Source organism: Coturnix japonica, unplaced genomic scaffold (genome assembly GCF_054131305.1).
Source record: "Coturnix japonica strain WE unplaced genomic scaffold, WE-NBRP24 Scf085, whole genome shotgun sequence".
Lineage (NCBI taxonomy): Eukaryota > Metazoa > Chordata > Aves > Galliformes > Phasianidae > Coturnix > Coturnix japonica.
The window spans coordinates 264,523-283,353 of NW_028188988.1; the positions used below are offsets into that span (position 1 = coordinate 264,523).

Here is an 18,831-nt window from a genome sequence, read left to right on the forward strand (position 1 = left end):
ACCCTATTATCCCCCCATTACCCCCTATTACCCCCATATAACCCCCTATTACCCCCATATAACCCTATTATCACCCTATTGCCCCCCATATAACCCTATTCCCCCCCTCTCACCCCATAGCACATCACCTCCATCCTCTCATCCCTCGGTTGGCACTTAGACCTGGACACCTTCACCTCCCCCACCCCGCGTGGGGCCGTAACCTTCACCAACCTGGTGGCCACCTCGTCCCCTCCTGCCCCACATCGTCTGGTCTTGGCTTGTCATTACGACACCAAAATCCTCCCGGCCCCACAAGTGACTCCGTTCATCGGGGCCGTCGACTCCGCCGTCCCATGCGCCATCATGATGGAGGTGGCCGCTGCCCTGGATGGAGCGTTAAGGAGATATAATGAGGGGGTGGGTGATGGGAGAACCCCCCTACCCTAATTCCCTGCCCCATAACTGGGTCCCTAGTGACCCTATAGGACACCTAGACCCCCCTATGGGGTCACTTGGGTCCCTATTGACCCTAATAGGACACCTGGACCCCCTATGGTCCCTATTGACCTCCCTTTGGACCCCCATATGGGTCATCTGGGTCCCTATTGACCCTATAGGACACCTGGACCCCCCTATGGGGTCACTTGGGTCCTTATTGACCCTATAGGACATCTGGACCCCCTTGGACACCTGGACCCCCCTATGGGTCACTTGGGTCCTTATTGACCCTATAGGACACCTAGACCCCCCCTATGGGGTCACTTGGGTCCCTATTGACCCTATAGGACACCTAGACCACCATATGGGGTCACTTGGGTCCCTATTGACCCTACAGGACACCTGGACCCCCCTATGGGTCACTTGGGTCCCTATTGACCCTATAGGACACCTGGACCCCGCTATGGGTCACTTGAGTCTCTATTGACCCTATAGGACACCTGGACCCCAATACGGGTCATCTGGGTCCCTACTGACCCTATAGGACACCTAGACCACCATATGGGGTCACTTGGGTCCGTATTGATCCTATAGGACACCTAGACCCCCCCTATGGGGTCACCTGGGTCCCTATTGACCCCTCCTTTGACCCCATATGGGTCACCTGGGTCCCTATTGACCCCCTTATTGGATACCTGGACCCCCCTATGGGTCACTTGGGTCCCTATTGACCCTATAGGACACCTGGACCCCGCTATGGGGTCGCCTGGGTCCCTGTTGACCCTATAGGACACCTAGACCCCATATGGGTCACTTGGGTCCCTATTGACCCTATAGGACCCCTGGACCCCAATATGGGTCACTTGGGTCCCTATTGACCCTATAGGACACTTAGACCCCGCTATGGGTCACTTGGGTCCCTATTGACCCTATAGGACACCTGGACCCCCCTATGGTCCCCATTGACCCCCCTTTGGACCCCATATGGGTCACTTGAGTCCGTATTGACCCTATTGGACACCTGGACCCCCAATATGGGTCATCTGGGTCCCTATTGACCCTATAGGACACCTAGACCCCCCTATGGGGTCACTTGGGTCCGTATTGACCCTATAGGACACCTAGACCCCCCTATGGGGTCGCCTGGGTCCCTATTGACCCTATAGGACACCTGGACCCCCCTATGGGTCACTTGAGTCTGTATTGACCCTATAGGACACCTGGACCCCCAATATGGGTCACTTGGGTCCCTATTGACACTATAGGACACCTGGACCCCCCTATGGGGTCACTTGGGTCCCTATTGACCCTATAGGACACCTAGACCCCTGTATGGGGTCACTTGGGTCCCTATTGACCCTATAGGACACCTGGACCCCAATATGGGTCACTTGAGTCCGTGTTGACCCTATAGGACACCTGGACCCCCAATATGGGTCACTTGGGTCCCTATTGACCCTATAGGACACCTGGACCCCAATATGGTCACTTGGGTCCCTATTGACCCTATAGGACACCTGGACCCCCAATATGGGTCATCTGGGTCCCTATTAACCCTATAGGACACCTAGACCCCCCTATGGGGTCACTTGGGTCCGTATTGACCCTATAGGGACACCTGGACCCCCCTATGGTCCACATTGACCCCCCCTTTGGACCCCATGTGGGTCACTTGGGTCCGTATTGACCTATAGGACACCTGGACCCCCTATGGGGTCACTTGAGTCTCTATTGACCCTATAGGACACCTGGACCCCCCTATGGGTCACTTGGGTCCCTATTGACCCTATAGGACACCTAGACCCCCGTATGGGGTCACTTGGGTCCCTATTGACCCTATAGGACACTAGACCCCCGTATGGGGTCACTTGGGTCCCTATTGACCCTATAGGACACCTAGACCCCCCTATGCGTCACTTGAGTCCCTCCTGGACCCCCCTTGGGCCCCATATGGGTCACTTGGGTCCCTACAGACCCTATAGGACACCTAGACCCCCCTCATGGGGTCACTTGGGTCCGTGTTGACCCTATAGGACACCTGGACCCTGCTATGGGGTCACTTGGGTCCCTATTGACCCTATAGGACACCTGGACCCCAATATGGGTCACTTGAGTCCCTTCTGCCCCATAGATCACCACCAGGACCCCCCCCATGCCATTAATGTCCCCCCACCCCCCATTTAGGACCCACAAGTGACCCTTCAGCTCCTGTTCCTGGATGGAGAAGAGGCCTTTGAGGAATGGAGCCCCACTGATTCCATCTATGGGGCCCGGCACCTGGCTGCAAAGATGGCGGCCACCCCACATGGAACCCATGGGACTCAACTCAGTGCTATGGTGAGGGACCCCAATAAAGAGGGGTGGGGGGCACAATGGGATCGTGGGGACCCAAATGGGATCATAGGGACCCAATTGGGATCATGGGGACCCAAATGGGATCATGGGGACCCAATTGGGATCATGGGGTCTCAATTGGGATCATGGGGACCCAAATGGGATCATGGGGACCCAATTGGGGATCATAGGGACCCAATTGGGATCATGGGGACCCAATTGGGATCGTGGGGACCCAATTGGGATCATGGGGACCCATATGGGATCACGGGGACCCAACTGGGATCATGGGGACCCCAATGTCCCTATGGCCACATTGGTCCCTATGGCCACCCCAATATCCCTATGGCCACCATTAGTCCCTATGGCCACCCCAATGTCCCTATGGCCACCATTAGTCCCTATGGCCACCCCAATGTCCCTATGGAGACCCCAATGTCCCTATGGCCACCCCAATGTCCCTATGGCCACCATTGGTTCCTATGGCCACACCAATGTCCCTATGGCCACCATTGGTTCCTATGGCCACCCCAATGTCCCTATGGCCACCCCAATGTCCCTATGGCCCCATTGGTTCCCTATGGCCACCCCAATATCCCTATGGCGACCCCTATGTCCCTATGGCCACCCCAATGTCCCTATGGCCACCATTGGTCCCTATGGCCACATTGGTCCTATGGCCACCATTAGTCCCTATGGCCACCCCAATGTCCCTATGGCCACCCCCAATGTCCCTATGGCCACCCCAATGTCCCTATGGCCGCCATTAGTCCCTATGGCCACCATTGGTCCCTATGGCCACCATTGGTCCCTATGGCCACCCCAATGTCCTATGGCCACCATTAGTCCCTATGGCCACCCCAATGTCCCTATGGCCACCCCAATGTCCCTATGGCCACCATTTGTCCCTATGGCCACCCCAGTGTCCCTATGGCCACCATTGGTCCCTTTGGCCAACCCCAATGTCCCTATGGCCACCCCAATGTCCCTATGGCCACCATTGGTCCCTATGGCCACCCCAATGTCCCTATGGCCACCATTGGTCCCTATGGCCACCCCCAATGTCCCTATGGCCACCACAATGGCCCTATAGCCACCCCAATGTCCCTATGCCACCATTAGTCCCTATGGCCACCATTGGTTCCTATGGCCGCCCCAATGTTCCTATGGCCACCATTGGTCCCTATAGCCACCCCAATGTCCCTATGGCCACCCCAATGTCCCTATGGCCACCATTGGTCCCTATGGCCACCATTGGTTCCCCATGGCCACCATGGTCCCTATGGCCACCCCAATGCCCCTATGGCCGCCATTGGTCCCTATGGCTGCCCCAATGTCCCTATGGCCACCCCAATGTCCCTATGGCCACCATTGGTCCCTATGGCCACCCCAATGTCCCTATGGCCACCCCAATGTCCCTATATCCCTCCTTGGTGCCCCCCAGAACCTCCTGGTGCTGTTGGACCTTCTCGGTGCCCCCAACCCGACCATCCACAGCCACTTCCCACAGACCCACAGTGGTTCCTGCGCCTCGCGGCCATCGGTGGGTGGTTAGGGGAGAATATGGGGGTCAATATATGGGACACTATGGGATAATATGGGGATAATATGGGGATAATATGGGGATAATATGGGGACAATATGGGGATAATATGGGGACAATATGGGGATAATATGGGGACAATATGGGGATAATATGGGGACAATATGGGGATAATATGGGGATAATAGGGGATAATATGGGGATAATGTGGGGATAATATGGGGATAATATGGGGACAATATGGGGATAATATGGGGATAATATGGGGACACATGGGGATAATATGGGGACAATATGGGGATAATATGGGGATAATATGGGGTCAATATGGGGATAATATGGGGATAATATGGGGGATAATATGGGGATAATGTGGGGACAATATGGGATAATATGGGGACAATATGGGGATAATATGGGGATAATATGGGGTCAATATGGGGATAATATGGGTATAATATGGGGAGAATATGGGGATAATATGGGGATAATATGGGGATATATGGGGATAATAATGGGGATAATATGGGGACAATATGGGGATAATATGGGGACAATATGGGGACAATATGGGGACACTATGGGGCCAATATGGGGATACTATGGGGATAATATGGGGACAATATGGGGACATATGGGGACAATATGGGGATAATATGGGGACACTATGGGGATAATATGGGGACAATATGGGGATAATATGGGGATAATATGGGGATAATATGGGGACAATATGGGGATAATATGGGGACACTATGGGGTCAATATGGGGATATGGGGAGATACGGGAAGATATGGGGGGATATGGGTAGATATGGGGAATATAGGGTGATATGGGGGGATATGGGGGGGATATAGGGGATATAGGGGGATATAGGGGGTTATGGGGTGATATAGGGGGATTAGGGGGATATGGGGTTGGTATGGGGGGATATAGGGGGATATGGGGGTGGTATGGGGGGATATAGGGGGATATGGGGGTGGTATGGGGGGATATAGGGCTGGGGACATGGGGTTGGGGTGTCGTCCCCCCCCATATCACCCTATATGTGTCCCCCCCCCCCCCCTATCACCCTATATGTGTCCCCCCCCCCATATAGGAGGAAGCGCCTGAGACATATGGGGCAGCTCCATTCCTCGCCCCATAACCGCCCCATATTCAGCCTCAATCCCCCCCCCGGGGTCAGTGGAGGACGATCACATCCCCTTCCTACAGCGGGGTAATGTATAGATACCCATATAGACCCATATATACCCCATATAGACCCATATAACCCATATAGACCCATATAGACCCCATATAGACCCATATAGACCCATATAGACCCATATAGACCCCATATAGACCCATATAGATCCATATAGACCCATATAGACCCATATAGACCCATATAGACCCATATAGACCCATATATACCTCATATAGACCCATATAGACCCCATATAGACCCATATATACCCCATATAGACCCCATACATACCCATATAGACCCCATATATACCCATATAGACCCCATATACACCCATATAGACCCCATATAGACCCATATAGACCCATATATACCCATATAGACCCATATAGACCCCATATAGACCCATATAGACCCCATATATACCCCATATACACCCATATAGACCCATATAGACCCATATATACCCCATATAGACCCCATATAGATCCATATAGACCCCATATACACCCATATAGACCCATATAGACCCATATAGACCCATATAGACCCCATATATACTCATATATACCCCATATAGACCCATATATACCCCATATAGACACATATAGACCCCATATACACCCATATATACCCCATATAGACCCATATAGACCTCATATAGACCCATATATACCCCATATAGACCCATATAGACCCATATAGACCCATATATACCCCATATAGACCCCATATACACCCATATATACCCCATATAGACCCATATAGACCCCATATAGACCCATATAGATCCATATAGACCCCATATACACCCATATATACCCCATATACACCCATATATACCCATATAGACCCATATAGACCCCATATAGATCCATATAGACCCATATACACCCATATATACCCCATGTAGACCCATATATACCCCATATAGACCCATATAGACCCCATATAGACCCATATAGACCCATATATACCCCATATAGATCCATATAGACCCCATATACACCCATATATACCCCATATAGACCCCATATATACCCATATATACCCCATATAGACCCATATAGACCCATATAGACCCATATAGACCCCATATATACCCATATAGACCCATTATAGACCCATATATACCCCTATATCCCCCCTATATCCCCCCTATGTCCCCCTATATCACCCCATATCCCCCCTATATCCCCCCTATATCCCCCCTATATCCCCCCTATGCCCCCTACATCCCCCCTATATCCCCCTATATCCCCCCTATATCCCCCTATACCCCTCTATATCCCCCTATACCCCCTTATATCCCCCCTATATCCCCCCATATCCCCTTATATTCCCCTATATCCCCCCTATATCCCCCTATATCCCCATATATCCCCCCATATCCCCCCATATCCCCCTATATCCCCATATATCCCCCCTATATCCCCCCTATATCCCCCCATATCCCCCTATACCCCCTTATATCCCCCATATATCCCCCCTATATCCCCCCATATCCTCCCTATATCCCCCTATATCCCCATATATCCCTCCTAAACCCCCCCTATATCCCCCCTATATCCCGCCATATCCCCCTATATCCCCCTATATCCCCTGTATATCCCCCATATCCCCCCTATATCCCCCCATATCACCCTATACCCCCTTATATCCCCCCTATATCCCCCCATCCTCCTATATCCCCCTATATACCCCTATATCCCCCCATATCCCCTTATACCCCCCTATAAACCCCCTATATCCCCCCATATCCCCCCTATATCCCCCTATATCCCCCCTATGTCCCACTATATCCCCCCATATCCCCCCTATATCCCCCCTATATCCCCCCTATATCCCCTTATATCCCCCTGTATACCCCCTATGTCCCCCTATATCCCCCCTATATCCCCCTCTATCCCCCTATATCCCCCATATATACCCTCTATCCCCCCTATATCCCCCTATATCCCCCCATATCCCCCTATATCCCCCCCATATCCCCCATATATCCCCCCTATATCCCCCCATATCCCCCATATATCCCCTCATATCCCCATATATCCCCCTATAAACCCCCTATATCCCCCCACATCCCCCCTATACCCCCTTATATCCCCCCTATATCCCCCCCATCCCCCTATATCCCCCTATATCCCCCCTATGTCCCCCTATAAACCCCCTATATCCCCCCATATCCCCTTATATCCCCCTATAAACCCCCTATAAACCCCCTATATCCCCCTATATCCCCCTATATCCCCCCATATCCCCCCTATATCCCCCCCTATAGGTGTCCCAGTGCTGCACCTCATCCCCCTCCCCTTCCCGTGGGTCTGGCACACGGTGGATGACACCCAGGACAACCTTCACCCCCCAACCATAGAAGACCTGTGTAAGATCCTCATTGCCTTCGTGGCTGAATATCTGCAGCTCTGAGACCCCCCCCCCATATTATAATGTACCCCCCTATATCCTCCCCCCACCCAGCCATGGGGGTGGGTCGACCCTATAGGGAGCCGCCAATAAAGTCTATGGGGTCTGGTCTTGTGATATGGTCTATGGTGTTGATTGGGGGCATCTATGGGGCCAATTATGTTGATTGGGGGCATCTATGGGGCCAATGATGTTGATTGGGGTCGTCTATGGGGCCTATGATGTTGATTGGGGTCGTGTATGGGGCCTATGACGTCTATGGGGCCAATGGTGTTTATTGGGGACTTCTATGGGGCCAATGATGTTGATTGGGGTCGTGTATGGGACCTATGATGTTGACTGGGGTCGTCTATGGGGCCAATGGTGTTGACTGGGGGCATCTATGGGGCTTATGATGTCTATGGGGCCAATGATGTTGATTTGGGGTCGTCTATGGGGCCTATGATGTCGATTGGGGTCGTCTATGGGGCCTATGACGTCTATGGGGCCAATGATGTTGATTGGGGTCGTCTATGGGGCCTATGATGTCGATTGGGGTCGTCTATGGGGCCTATGATGTTGATTGGGGGCATCTATGGGGCCAATGATGTTGACTGGGGGCATCTATGGGGCCAATGATGTTGATTGGGGTCGTCTATGGGGCCTATGATGTTAATTGGGGGTGTCTATGGGGCCTATGACGTCTATGGGGCCTGTGATGTTCATTGGGGTTGTCTATGGGGCCTATGATGTTCACTGGGGGCATCTATGGGGCCTATGATGTCTATGGGGCCAATGATGTTCATTGGGGGCGTCTATTGGGCCTATGACGTCTATGGGGCCAATGATGTTGATTGGGGTCGTCTATGGGGCCTATGATGTTCATTGGGGGCATCTATGGGGCCTATGACATCTATGGGGCCAATGATGTTGATTGGGGTCGTCTATGGGGCCAATGATGTTCATTGGGGCCTCTATGGGGCCTATGACGTCTATGGGGCCAATGATGTTGATTGGGGGCGTCTATGGGGCCTATGATGTCGATTGGGGTCGTCTATGGGGCCTATGATGTCTATGGGGCCAATGATGTTGATTGGGGTCGTCTATGGGGCCTATGATGTCGATTGGGGTCGTCTATGGGGCCTATGACATCTATGGGGCAGATGATGTTGACTGGGGATGTCTATGGGGCCTATGATGTTCATTGGGGTCGTCTATGGGGCCTATGACGTCTATGGGGCCTATGACATCTATGGGGCAGATGATGTTGATTGGGGTCGTCTATGGGGCCTATGATGTCGATTGGGGGCGTCTATGGGGCCTATGATGTCTATGGGGCCTATGATGTTGATTGGGGTCGTCTATGGGGCCTATGACGTCTATGGGGCCAATGATGTTGATTGGGGTCGTCTATGGGGCCAATGATGTTCATTGGGGCCTCTATGGGGCCTATGACGTCTATGGGGCCAATGATGTTGATTGGGGGCGTCTATGGGGCCTATGATGTCTATGGGGCCAATGATGTTGATTGGGGTCGTCTATGGGGCCTAGAACCCATCAGAACCAATGGGTCCAATCTATGGGTCCAATCTATGGGTCCAATCTATGGGTCCAATCTATGGGTCCAATCTATGGATCATCCCAAGTTGGACGGAACCCATCGGAACCATCAACACCAGAACTCCATTATTTCTCCCCCACCAAATAACTCAATACGCTCAACTACTTGAAAACCACATCCAATTTTCTTTTCTTTTTTAATTATTAATTATTACTATTATTATTAATTATTTGCAAAGACGAACGCTCTTTTTTCGTGTGTTTTTAATCATTTTTTGTTGTTGTTTTCTCCTTTTAATGATCTGCCATAGGGAACTTCAGGTCCCTCTTATCGCTCCAATAGACCCATGGCAATGAATCGAGCCCCCACCCCCATTTGAAGACCCCCCCCCATTTGAAGCCCCCTCCCCTATTTGAAGCCCCCTCCCCCATTTGAAGCCCCCACCCCCCCATTTGAAGCCCCCCCCCATTTGAAGCTCCCACCCCACCCCAATTTGAAGCCCCCCCCCCATTTGAAGCCCCCACCCCCCCATTTGAAGCCCCCCCCCCCATTTTAAGCCCCCCCCCCCCCCCCCCCCCAATTAGTTTGGTGAGGAAATCTGAAGATCCTGAGAGGTTTTTCCATTGCTGCTGGTCTATAACCATGTGGGGGGGGGGGGGGGGGGGGGGGCTGGTCTATAACCAAAGTGGGGGGGGGGGGCTTCAAATGGGTGGGGGGGGGGGAAGAAAACAGTGCATATATTCAATAGGGATCAACCCAGTCGGAATCGAAGCCGTTGCCTTGAAGAGCCGAGGTGTGATGCTATAAAAGAACTGATATCCATCCATTAAAAATAACCCCTTTGTAAATCACACGCTCGTCTTTAATATCACCAAAAATAAAATAAAATAAAATAAAATAAAATAAAATAAAATAAGTTTAAGAATGCCTGAAACGTTCGTGGTTTTTTTTTGTGTTTTTTTGTGTTTTTTTTTGTTATTTTACAGCTTAAAAAAATATCTTTGAAACCCATCTGATCTTAAAAATAGACAATAGGAAGTGAGGCTTAAAATACAACCACTCGCACCAAAAGGATGGTCCCCAAATCAGCACCACTGCAGTGGACAGCTCCAAATCAGCACCACAGCAGCGGACAGCTCCAAATCAGCACCACTGCAGTGGACAGCTCCAAATCAGCACCACAGCAGCGGACAGCTCCAAATCAGCACCACTGCAGTGGACAGCTCCAAATCAGCACCACTGCAGTGGACAGCTCCATCTAAATCAGCACCACTGCTGTGTGGACAGCTCCATTCAGATCAGCACTACTACCGTGGACAGCTCCAAATCAGCACCACTACAGTGGACAGCTCCATTCAGATCAGCACCACTGCTGTGGACAGCTCCATCCCAATCAGCACCACTGCAGTGGACAGCTCCATTCAGATCAGCACCACTGCTGTGTGGACAGCTCCTTCCATATCAGCACCACGGCAGTGGACAGCTCCAAATCAGCACCACTGATGTGGACAGCTCCATTCAAATCAGCACTACTACCGTGGACAGCTCCAAATCAGCACTACTACCGTGGACAGCTCCAAATCAGCACCACTGCAGTGGACAGCTCCATTCAGATCAGCACCACTGCTGTAGACAGCTCCATTCAAATCAGCACCACAGCAGTGGACAGCTCCATCACCACTGAAGTGGACAGCTCCATTCAGATCAGCACCACAGCAGTGGACAGCTCCAAATCAGCACCACCGCAGTGGACAGCTCCACCATTGCTATTGACCCATTGAGTCTTCCAACATATAAACTCTTCCATTCAATGAATCCTTGGTGCCCAATTTGGGGGGTGGGGTTGGGGGGCTTGGGAAGGTGGGTGGGTTGGATAGTGTGGGGGGCTGTTAGGATAACGCATCCGTTGTTAGGAAGGTGGTGTGAGTTGGAGGAGTCACTTTGTCACAATCCGAGTCCAACACGTTTTTCCCTTTGCTGGAGGATGTCGAAGGTTCTTGGTGGGATCCTTCGTTGAGCTTCGAGGTGGAACGAGCCATCGAACCTCCGTGGCTCCCGTTGGTTTGAGAGCAAACGTTGCTGACTTTGGCCGCTTTGTTCTTGTGGTGGTTGTTGTACACTTTGTATTTCATCAGGAGGATGAAAATGAAGACGAGCACCGACGCCACGATGATGCCCCCGATGATGATGATCATGGTACCCCCGAGGAACTGAGCGTGGAGGGACCTGCATTGCTTATATTCCTCTTGGGTGGTGAATTGAACGCAGCCGATCACCCTGGTTGCGGTCAGAGATGTCAGTCCGTCGTCGTACACGGCCAGGACGCAAAGGTCGTATTCACGTCCTGCAACCAGATCAGTCAAGAAGAAGGATTTACTAGCAGCTGGGATCATCCTAGAAGAGAGAATACGTACAGTAAACATCCAAATGGGTCAAACCTTCGGGTTCCTCTTCAGTTCTATTCGGTAGAAACCGGCCCTTTGCATGGCTTGGAGCTGGGTGGGCTTTAAGGTCCCCTCCAACCCCATCTTCTGGGTGTCCCATAGTTCTATGATCCTAAAGGCCCACTCCAATCTGATCTTTTAGGTATCCAATGGTTCTGTGATCCTAAAGGTCCCCTCTAACCCAATCTTCTATGTATCCCATGGTTCTGTGATCCTAAAGGTCCCCTCTAACCCGATCTTCTATGTATCCCATGGTTCTGTGATCCTAAAGGTCCCTCTGAACCCAACCATTGTAGGATCCCATGTTTCTATGATCCTAAAGGTCCCTTCTAACCCGATCTTCTATGTATCCCATAGTTCTGTGATCCTAAAGGCCCCCTCCAATCTGATCTTTTAGGTATCCAATGGTTCTGTGATCCTAAAGTTCCCCTCCAACCCGATCTTCTATGTATCCCACGTTTCTGTGATCCTAAAGGTCCCTCTGAACCCAACCATTGTAGGATCCCATGTTTCTATGATCCTAAAGGTCCCCTCTAACCCAATCTTCTATGTATCCCATGGTTCTGTGATCCTAAAGGTCCCTCTGAACGCAATCATTGTAGGATCCCATATTTCCATGATCCTAAAGGTCCCCTCTAACCCGATCTTCTATGTATCCCATAGTTCTATGATCCTAAAGGTCCCTTCAACACAACCATTGTAGGATCCCATGTTTCTATGATCCTAAAGGTCCCCTCTAACCCGATCTTCTATGTATCCCACGGTTCTATGATCCTAAGGGTCCCTCTGAACCCAACCATTGTCGGATCCCATGTTTCTATGATCCTAAAGGTCCCCTCTAACCCGATCTTCTATGTATCCCATGGTTCTGTGATCCTAAAGTTCCCCTCTAACCCGATCTTCTATGTATCCCATGGTTCTGTGATCCTAAAGGTCCCTCTGAATCCAACCATTGCAGGATCCCATGTTTCTGTGATCCTAAAGGTCCCTTCAACCCGATCTTCTATGTATCCCACAGTTCTGTGATCCTAAAGGTCCCTCTGAACCCAATCATTGTAGGATCCCATGTTTCTATGATCCTAAAGCCCCCCTCTAACCCGATCTTCTATGTATCCCACGTTTCTGTGATCCTAAGGGTCCCCTGAACCCAACCATTGTAGGATCCCATGTTTCTATGATCCTAAAGGTCCCTTCAACCCAACCATTATAGGATCCCATGTTTCTATGATCCTAAAGGTCCCTTCCAACCCAACCATTATAGGATCCCATGGTCCTATGACTTCTAAGGTCCCTCCAACCCAACCATGGTAGGACCTCATGGTTCTATGTCCCTCAAGGTCCCTCCCAACCCAACCATTATAGGATCCCACGCTTCTTTAATGTCCTTCCCACCCCAACCACGATAAGATTCTATTTAAACACCCAAACCCACTGCAAGGAAACCAGAAGAGGAAAATACAAGCATGGAAAGAGGAGCAAGAAAGCAAAAAGTATATTGGAAGACTCTACAGGTTGAAGGAATCTATGGGTTGGGGTGAGAAAACCCCATTTAGGAACACTATAGGATTCCTGTCTACGGGGCTGTCTGCAATAGGGAGGAGCAGTTGGTCAATAATCACCCAAACCACTGATTTTCCCCCAAATCCGAGTTATTTGGGTGATTCAGCCACCGTTTCCCATCCTATTTTAGTTGGATGGTGGGGATGAGTCAGTAGGAAGAAGGGATGGGAACGTGGTTAATTACCATAACGAGCTCTAAATCCGTCGTGTCGCTATTGAATGAAGGAGAAGCGAATCCAAACCCTTCGAATTCAATATTTTCAGCTTTTTTTTTTTGGCCTAATTTTGGGCTAATTCTCAGCTGTGTGAATGACGATGGAGCACAAAGTGCTGATGGATGAGGATCATTCGCTGTGTGTGGGGTTTTTTGGGGGAAATTAGGGTAATTTTGGTGTATTACGTAGAAATGAGAGAGGACTTCTTAGAAATGAGGTTTTCCCCCCCAAAAAAATGTGTGTTTTTCTATAATTTTCCTAACATTCATCTTATTTTTCTCATATTCATCTTATTTTCCCAATATTCATCTTATTTTCCTCAAATATCCATCTTATTTTCCTCATATTCATCTTATTTTCCCAATATTCATCTTATTTTCCCAATATCCATCTTATTTTCCTCATATTCATCTTATTTTCCTCATATTCATCTTATTTTCCTAATATTCATCTTATTTTCCTCAAATATCCATCTTATTTTCCCAATATTCATCTTATCTTCCTCAAATATCCATCTTATTTTCTTCATAATGATCTTATTTTCCTCAAATATCCATCTTATTTTCCTAATATCCATCTTATTTTCCTCATATTCATCTTATAATGAGGTTTTATCCCAAAATAATGAGGTTTAATCCCCAAATAAAGAGGTTTTATCCCAAAATAATGAAGTTTAATCCGAAATAATGAGCTTTTATCCCAAAATAATGAGGTTTTACCCCCAAATAAGGACGTTTAATCCCAAAATTATGATGTTTTACCCCAAAATAAAGACAACCCAACAGCAACCCCCAAAGGACCAACAACTCAGTAATGACCCCAACAACACAACAACCCAACGAAGACACAACACAACAACCCAATAATGGCACCCAACGCAACAACAACCCCCTAAAGACCCCCAACAAATCAATAAAGACCCCCAACACAACAAGAACCCAACGAGGACACAACACAACAACCCAATAATGGCATCCAACAACACATCAACCCAACAAGGACACCCAAAAGACCCCCAACAACTCAATAAAGACCCCCAACACAACAACAACCCAACAGGGACACAACACAACAACCCAATAATGGCACCCAATGCAACAACAACCCCCAAAAGACCCCCAACAAATCAATAAAGACCCCCAACACAACAACAACCCAACGAGGACACAACACAACAACCCAATAATGGCATCCAACAACACAACAACAACCCAACGAGGACACCCAAAAGACCCCCAACAACTCAATAAAGACCCCCAACACAACAAGAACCCAACGAGGACAGAACACAACAGCCAACAAGGACACCCAAAAGAGCAACAACCCAACAACAACCCCCTAAAGACCCCCAAAAACTCAATAAAGACCCCCAACACAATGACAACCCAACAAGGACACAACAAAACAACCCAATAATGGCACCCAATACAACAACAACCCCCAAAAGACCCCCAAAAACTCAATAATGACCCCCAACACAATGACAACCCAACGAGGACACAACACAACAACCAACAAGGACACCCAAAAGAGCAACAACCCAAAAACAACCCCCAAAAGACCCCCAACAACTCAATAAAGACCCCAAACACAACGACAACCTGACAAGGACACAACACAACAACCCAATAATGGCACCCAATGCAACAACAACCCCCAAAAGACCCCCAAAAACTCAATAAAGACCCCCAACACGACGACAACCCAATAAGGACACAACACAACAACCCAATAATGGCACCCAACGCAACAACAACCCCCAAAAGACCCCCAAAAACTCAATAAAGACCCCCAACACAACAAGAACCCAACGAGGACACAACACAACAACCCAATAATGACCCCCAACAACACAACAACCCAACAAGGACACCCAAAAGACCCCCAACAACTCAATAAAGACCCCCAACACAACAACAACCCAACAGGGACACAACACAACAACCCAATAATGGCACCCAATGCAACAACAACCCCCAAAAGACCCCCAAAAACTCAATAATAACCCCCAACACGACGACAACCCAACAGGGACACAACACAACAACCAACAAGGACACCCAAAAGAGCAACAACCCAACAACAACCCCCAAAAGACCCCCAACAAATCAATAAAGACCCCAAACACAACGACAACCCAATAAGGACACAACACAACAACCCAATAATGGCACCCAACACAACAACAACCCCCAAAAGACCCCCAAAAACTCAATAATAACCCCCAACACGACGACAACCCAATAAGGACACAACACAACAACCCAATAATGGCACCCAATACAACAACAACCCCCAAAAGACCCCCAACAAATCAATAAAGACCCCCAGTACAACAACAACCCAACAGGGACACAACACAACAACCAACAAGGACACCCTAAAGAGCAACAACCCAAAAACAACCCCCAAAAGACCCCAAAAAACTCAATAAAGACCCCCAACACAACAACAACCCAACGAGGACACAACACAACAACCCAATAATGGCACCCAATACAACAACAACCCCCAAAAGACCCCCAAAAACTCAATAAAGACCCCCACACAACGACAACCCAACAAGGACACAACACAACAACCCAATAATGGCACCCAATACAACAACAACCCCCAAAAGACCCCCAACAACTCAATAAAGACCCCCAACATGACGACAACCCAATAAGGACACAACACAACAACCCAATAATGGCCCCCAATACAACAACAACCCCCAAAAGACCCCCAACAACTCAATAAAGACCCCCAACACAACAAGAACCCAATGAGGACACAACACAACAACCCAATAATGGCACCCAATACAACAACAACCCCCAAAAGACCCCCAACAACTCAATAATGACCCCCAACACGACGACAACCCAACAAGGACACAACACAACAACCCAATAACGGCACCCAACACAACAACAACCCCCAAAAGACCCCCAACAAATCAATAAAGACCCCCAACACAACAAGAACCCAACGAGGACACAACACAACAACCCAATAATGGCACCCAATACAACAACCCAACAACAACCCCCCAAAGACCCCCAAAAACTCAATAATGACCCCCAACACGACGACAACCCAACGAGGACACAACACAACAACCCAATAATGGCACCCAATACAACAACCCAACAACAACCCCCCAAAGACCCCCAAAAACTCAATAATGACCCCCAACACGACGACAACCCAACGAGGACACAACACAACAACCCAATAATGCCATCCAACAACACAACAACCCAACAAGGACACCCAAAAGACCCCCAACAACTCAATAATGACCCCCAACACAACAAGAACCCGACAAGGACACAACACAACAACCAACAAGGACACCCAAAAGACCAACAACCCAATAACAGTCCCCAAAAGACCCCCAACAACTCAATAAAGACCCCCAGCACAACGACAACCCAACGAGGACACAACACAACAACCCAATAACAGCCCCCAAAAGACCCCCAACAACTCAATAAAGACCCCCAACACAACAAGAACCCAACGAGGACACAACACAACAACCCAATAATGGCCCCCAATACAACAACAACCCCCAAAAGACCCCCAACATGACGACAACCCAATAAGGACACAACACAACAACCCAATAATGGCCCCCAATACAACAACAACCCCCAAAAGACCCCCAACAACTCAATAAAGACCCCCAATACAACCACAACCCAACGAGGACACAACACAACAACACAATAATGCCATCCAACAACACAACAACCCAACAAGGACACCCAAAAGACCCCCAACAACTCAATAAAGACCCCCAGTACAACCACAACCCAACGATGACACAACACAACAACCAACAAGGACACCCAAAAGAGCAACAACCCAACAACTACCCCCCAAAAGACCCCCAAAAACTCAATAATGACCCCCAACACAATGACAACCCAACAAGGACACAACACAACAACCCAATAATGGCACCCAACAACACAACAACCCAACAAGGACACCCAAAAGACCCCCAACAACTCAATAAAGACCCCCAACACAACAAGAACCCAACGAGGACACAACACAACAACCAACAAGGACACCCAAAAGAGCAACAACCCAAAAACAACCCCCAAAAGACCCCCAAAAACTCAATAATGACCCCCAACATGACGACAACCCAACAAGGACACAACACAACAACCCAATAATGCCATCCAATACAACAACAACCCCCAAAGGACCCCCAACAACTCAATAATGACCCCCAACACAACGACAACCCAACGAGGACACAACACAACAACCAACAAGGACACCCAAAAGAGCAACAACCCAAAAACAACCCCCAAAAGACCCCCAACAACTCAATAAAGACCCCCAGCACAACGACAACCCAACGAGGACACAACACAACAACCCAATAATGCCATCCAACAACACAACAACACAACAAGGACACCCAAAAGACCCCCAACAACTCAATAAAGACCCCCAACACAACAAGAACCCAACGAGGACACAACACAACAACCCAATAATGGCCCCCAGTACAACCACAACCCAACAGGGACACAACACAGCAACCCAATAATGGCCCCCAATACAACAACAACCCAACAACAACCCCCAAAAGACCCCCAAAAACTCAATAAAGACCCCCAACACGACGACAACCCAACAAGGACACAACACAACAACCCAATAATGGCACCCAATACAACAACAACCCCCAAAAGACCCCTAACAACGCAATAAAGACCCCCAACACAACAACCACTTAAAATCCAACAACAAAACTACCCCATATCCCCCCCAAAAAACCCACAAACAGCAAAAAAAACCTATCCAAAAAAAGAAAACAACCCCAAAAATGACCTAAACCCTTCAAAATAGAAACGCTTTCTTCATTTGGATTCTAATTACTGATGCTGTCGTTAATTATTATTTATGATTCATTATTAATAATGCTGACACCCACAGGACGACGTTACAGCATTGAGTTTCTTTAATTGATCCAAGTTTTCTTTTTTTGACCCAATTCTGCCTTCTTTCGACCCAATTCTGTCCTTTCCTTTCAACCGATTTGTCCCTTTTCTGTTTTGAACCGATTCTCTCATTTTTAAGCCCATTCTGTCACCGTGTTCACTCCTCTCATTAAAAGGATTACAGCACCGAGATCTCCACAGAAGGTTAA

At 49.0% G+C, this 18,831-nt stretch overlaps 2 protein-coding genes across 5 annotated transcripts in view; one reads left to right on the forward strand and one right to left on the reverse strand.

Moving 5' to 3' along the window:
- Positions 1-8,028, forward strand: part of LOC107307422 (glutaminyl-peptide cyclotransferase-like protein) — a 10,865-nt gene extending 2,837 nt beyond the window's left edge. Inside the window, exons 2-5 of the mRNA XM_085534558.1 lie at positions 121-399; positions 2,605-2,757; positions 4,199-4,297; positions 7,769-8,028. Of these exons, the coding sequence (XP_085390684.1) occupies positions 121-399; positions 2,605-2,757; positions 4,199-4,297; positions 7,769-7,861 (624 nt within the window). The 3' untranslated portion in view covers positions 7,862-8,028. The remainder of the gene's footprint in view (positions 1-120; positions 400-2,604; positions 2,758-4,198; positions 4,298-7,768) is intronic.
- A 2,263-nt stretch (positions 8,029-10,291) lies between these two features.
- LOC107307424 (leucine-rich repeat and fibronectin type III domain-containing protein 1-like protein) overlaps positions 10,292-18,831 on the reverse strand; it is a 28,295-nt gene continuing 19,755 nt past the window's right edge. For 2 of the 4 annotated variants that reach the window (XM_085534549.1, XM_032441809.2), the window contains exon 3: positions 10,292-11,795. In XM_085534549.1, coding sequence (XP_085390675.1) covers positions 11,789-11,795 — 7 coding nt within the window. In that variant the 3' untranslated portion in view covers positions 10,292-11,788. Of the gene's footprint in view, positions 11,846-18,831 lie in introns of all 4 variants that reach the window. The other 2 variants (XM_015850932.3, XM_015850931.3) reach the window with 1 other exon arrangement.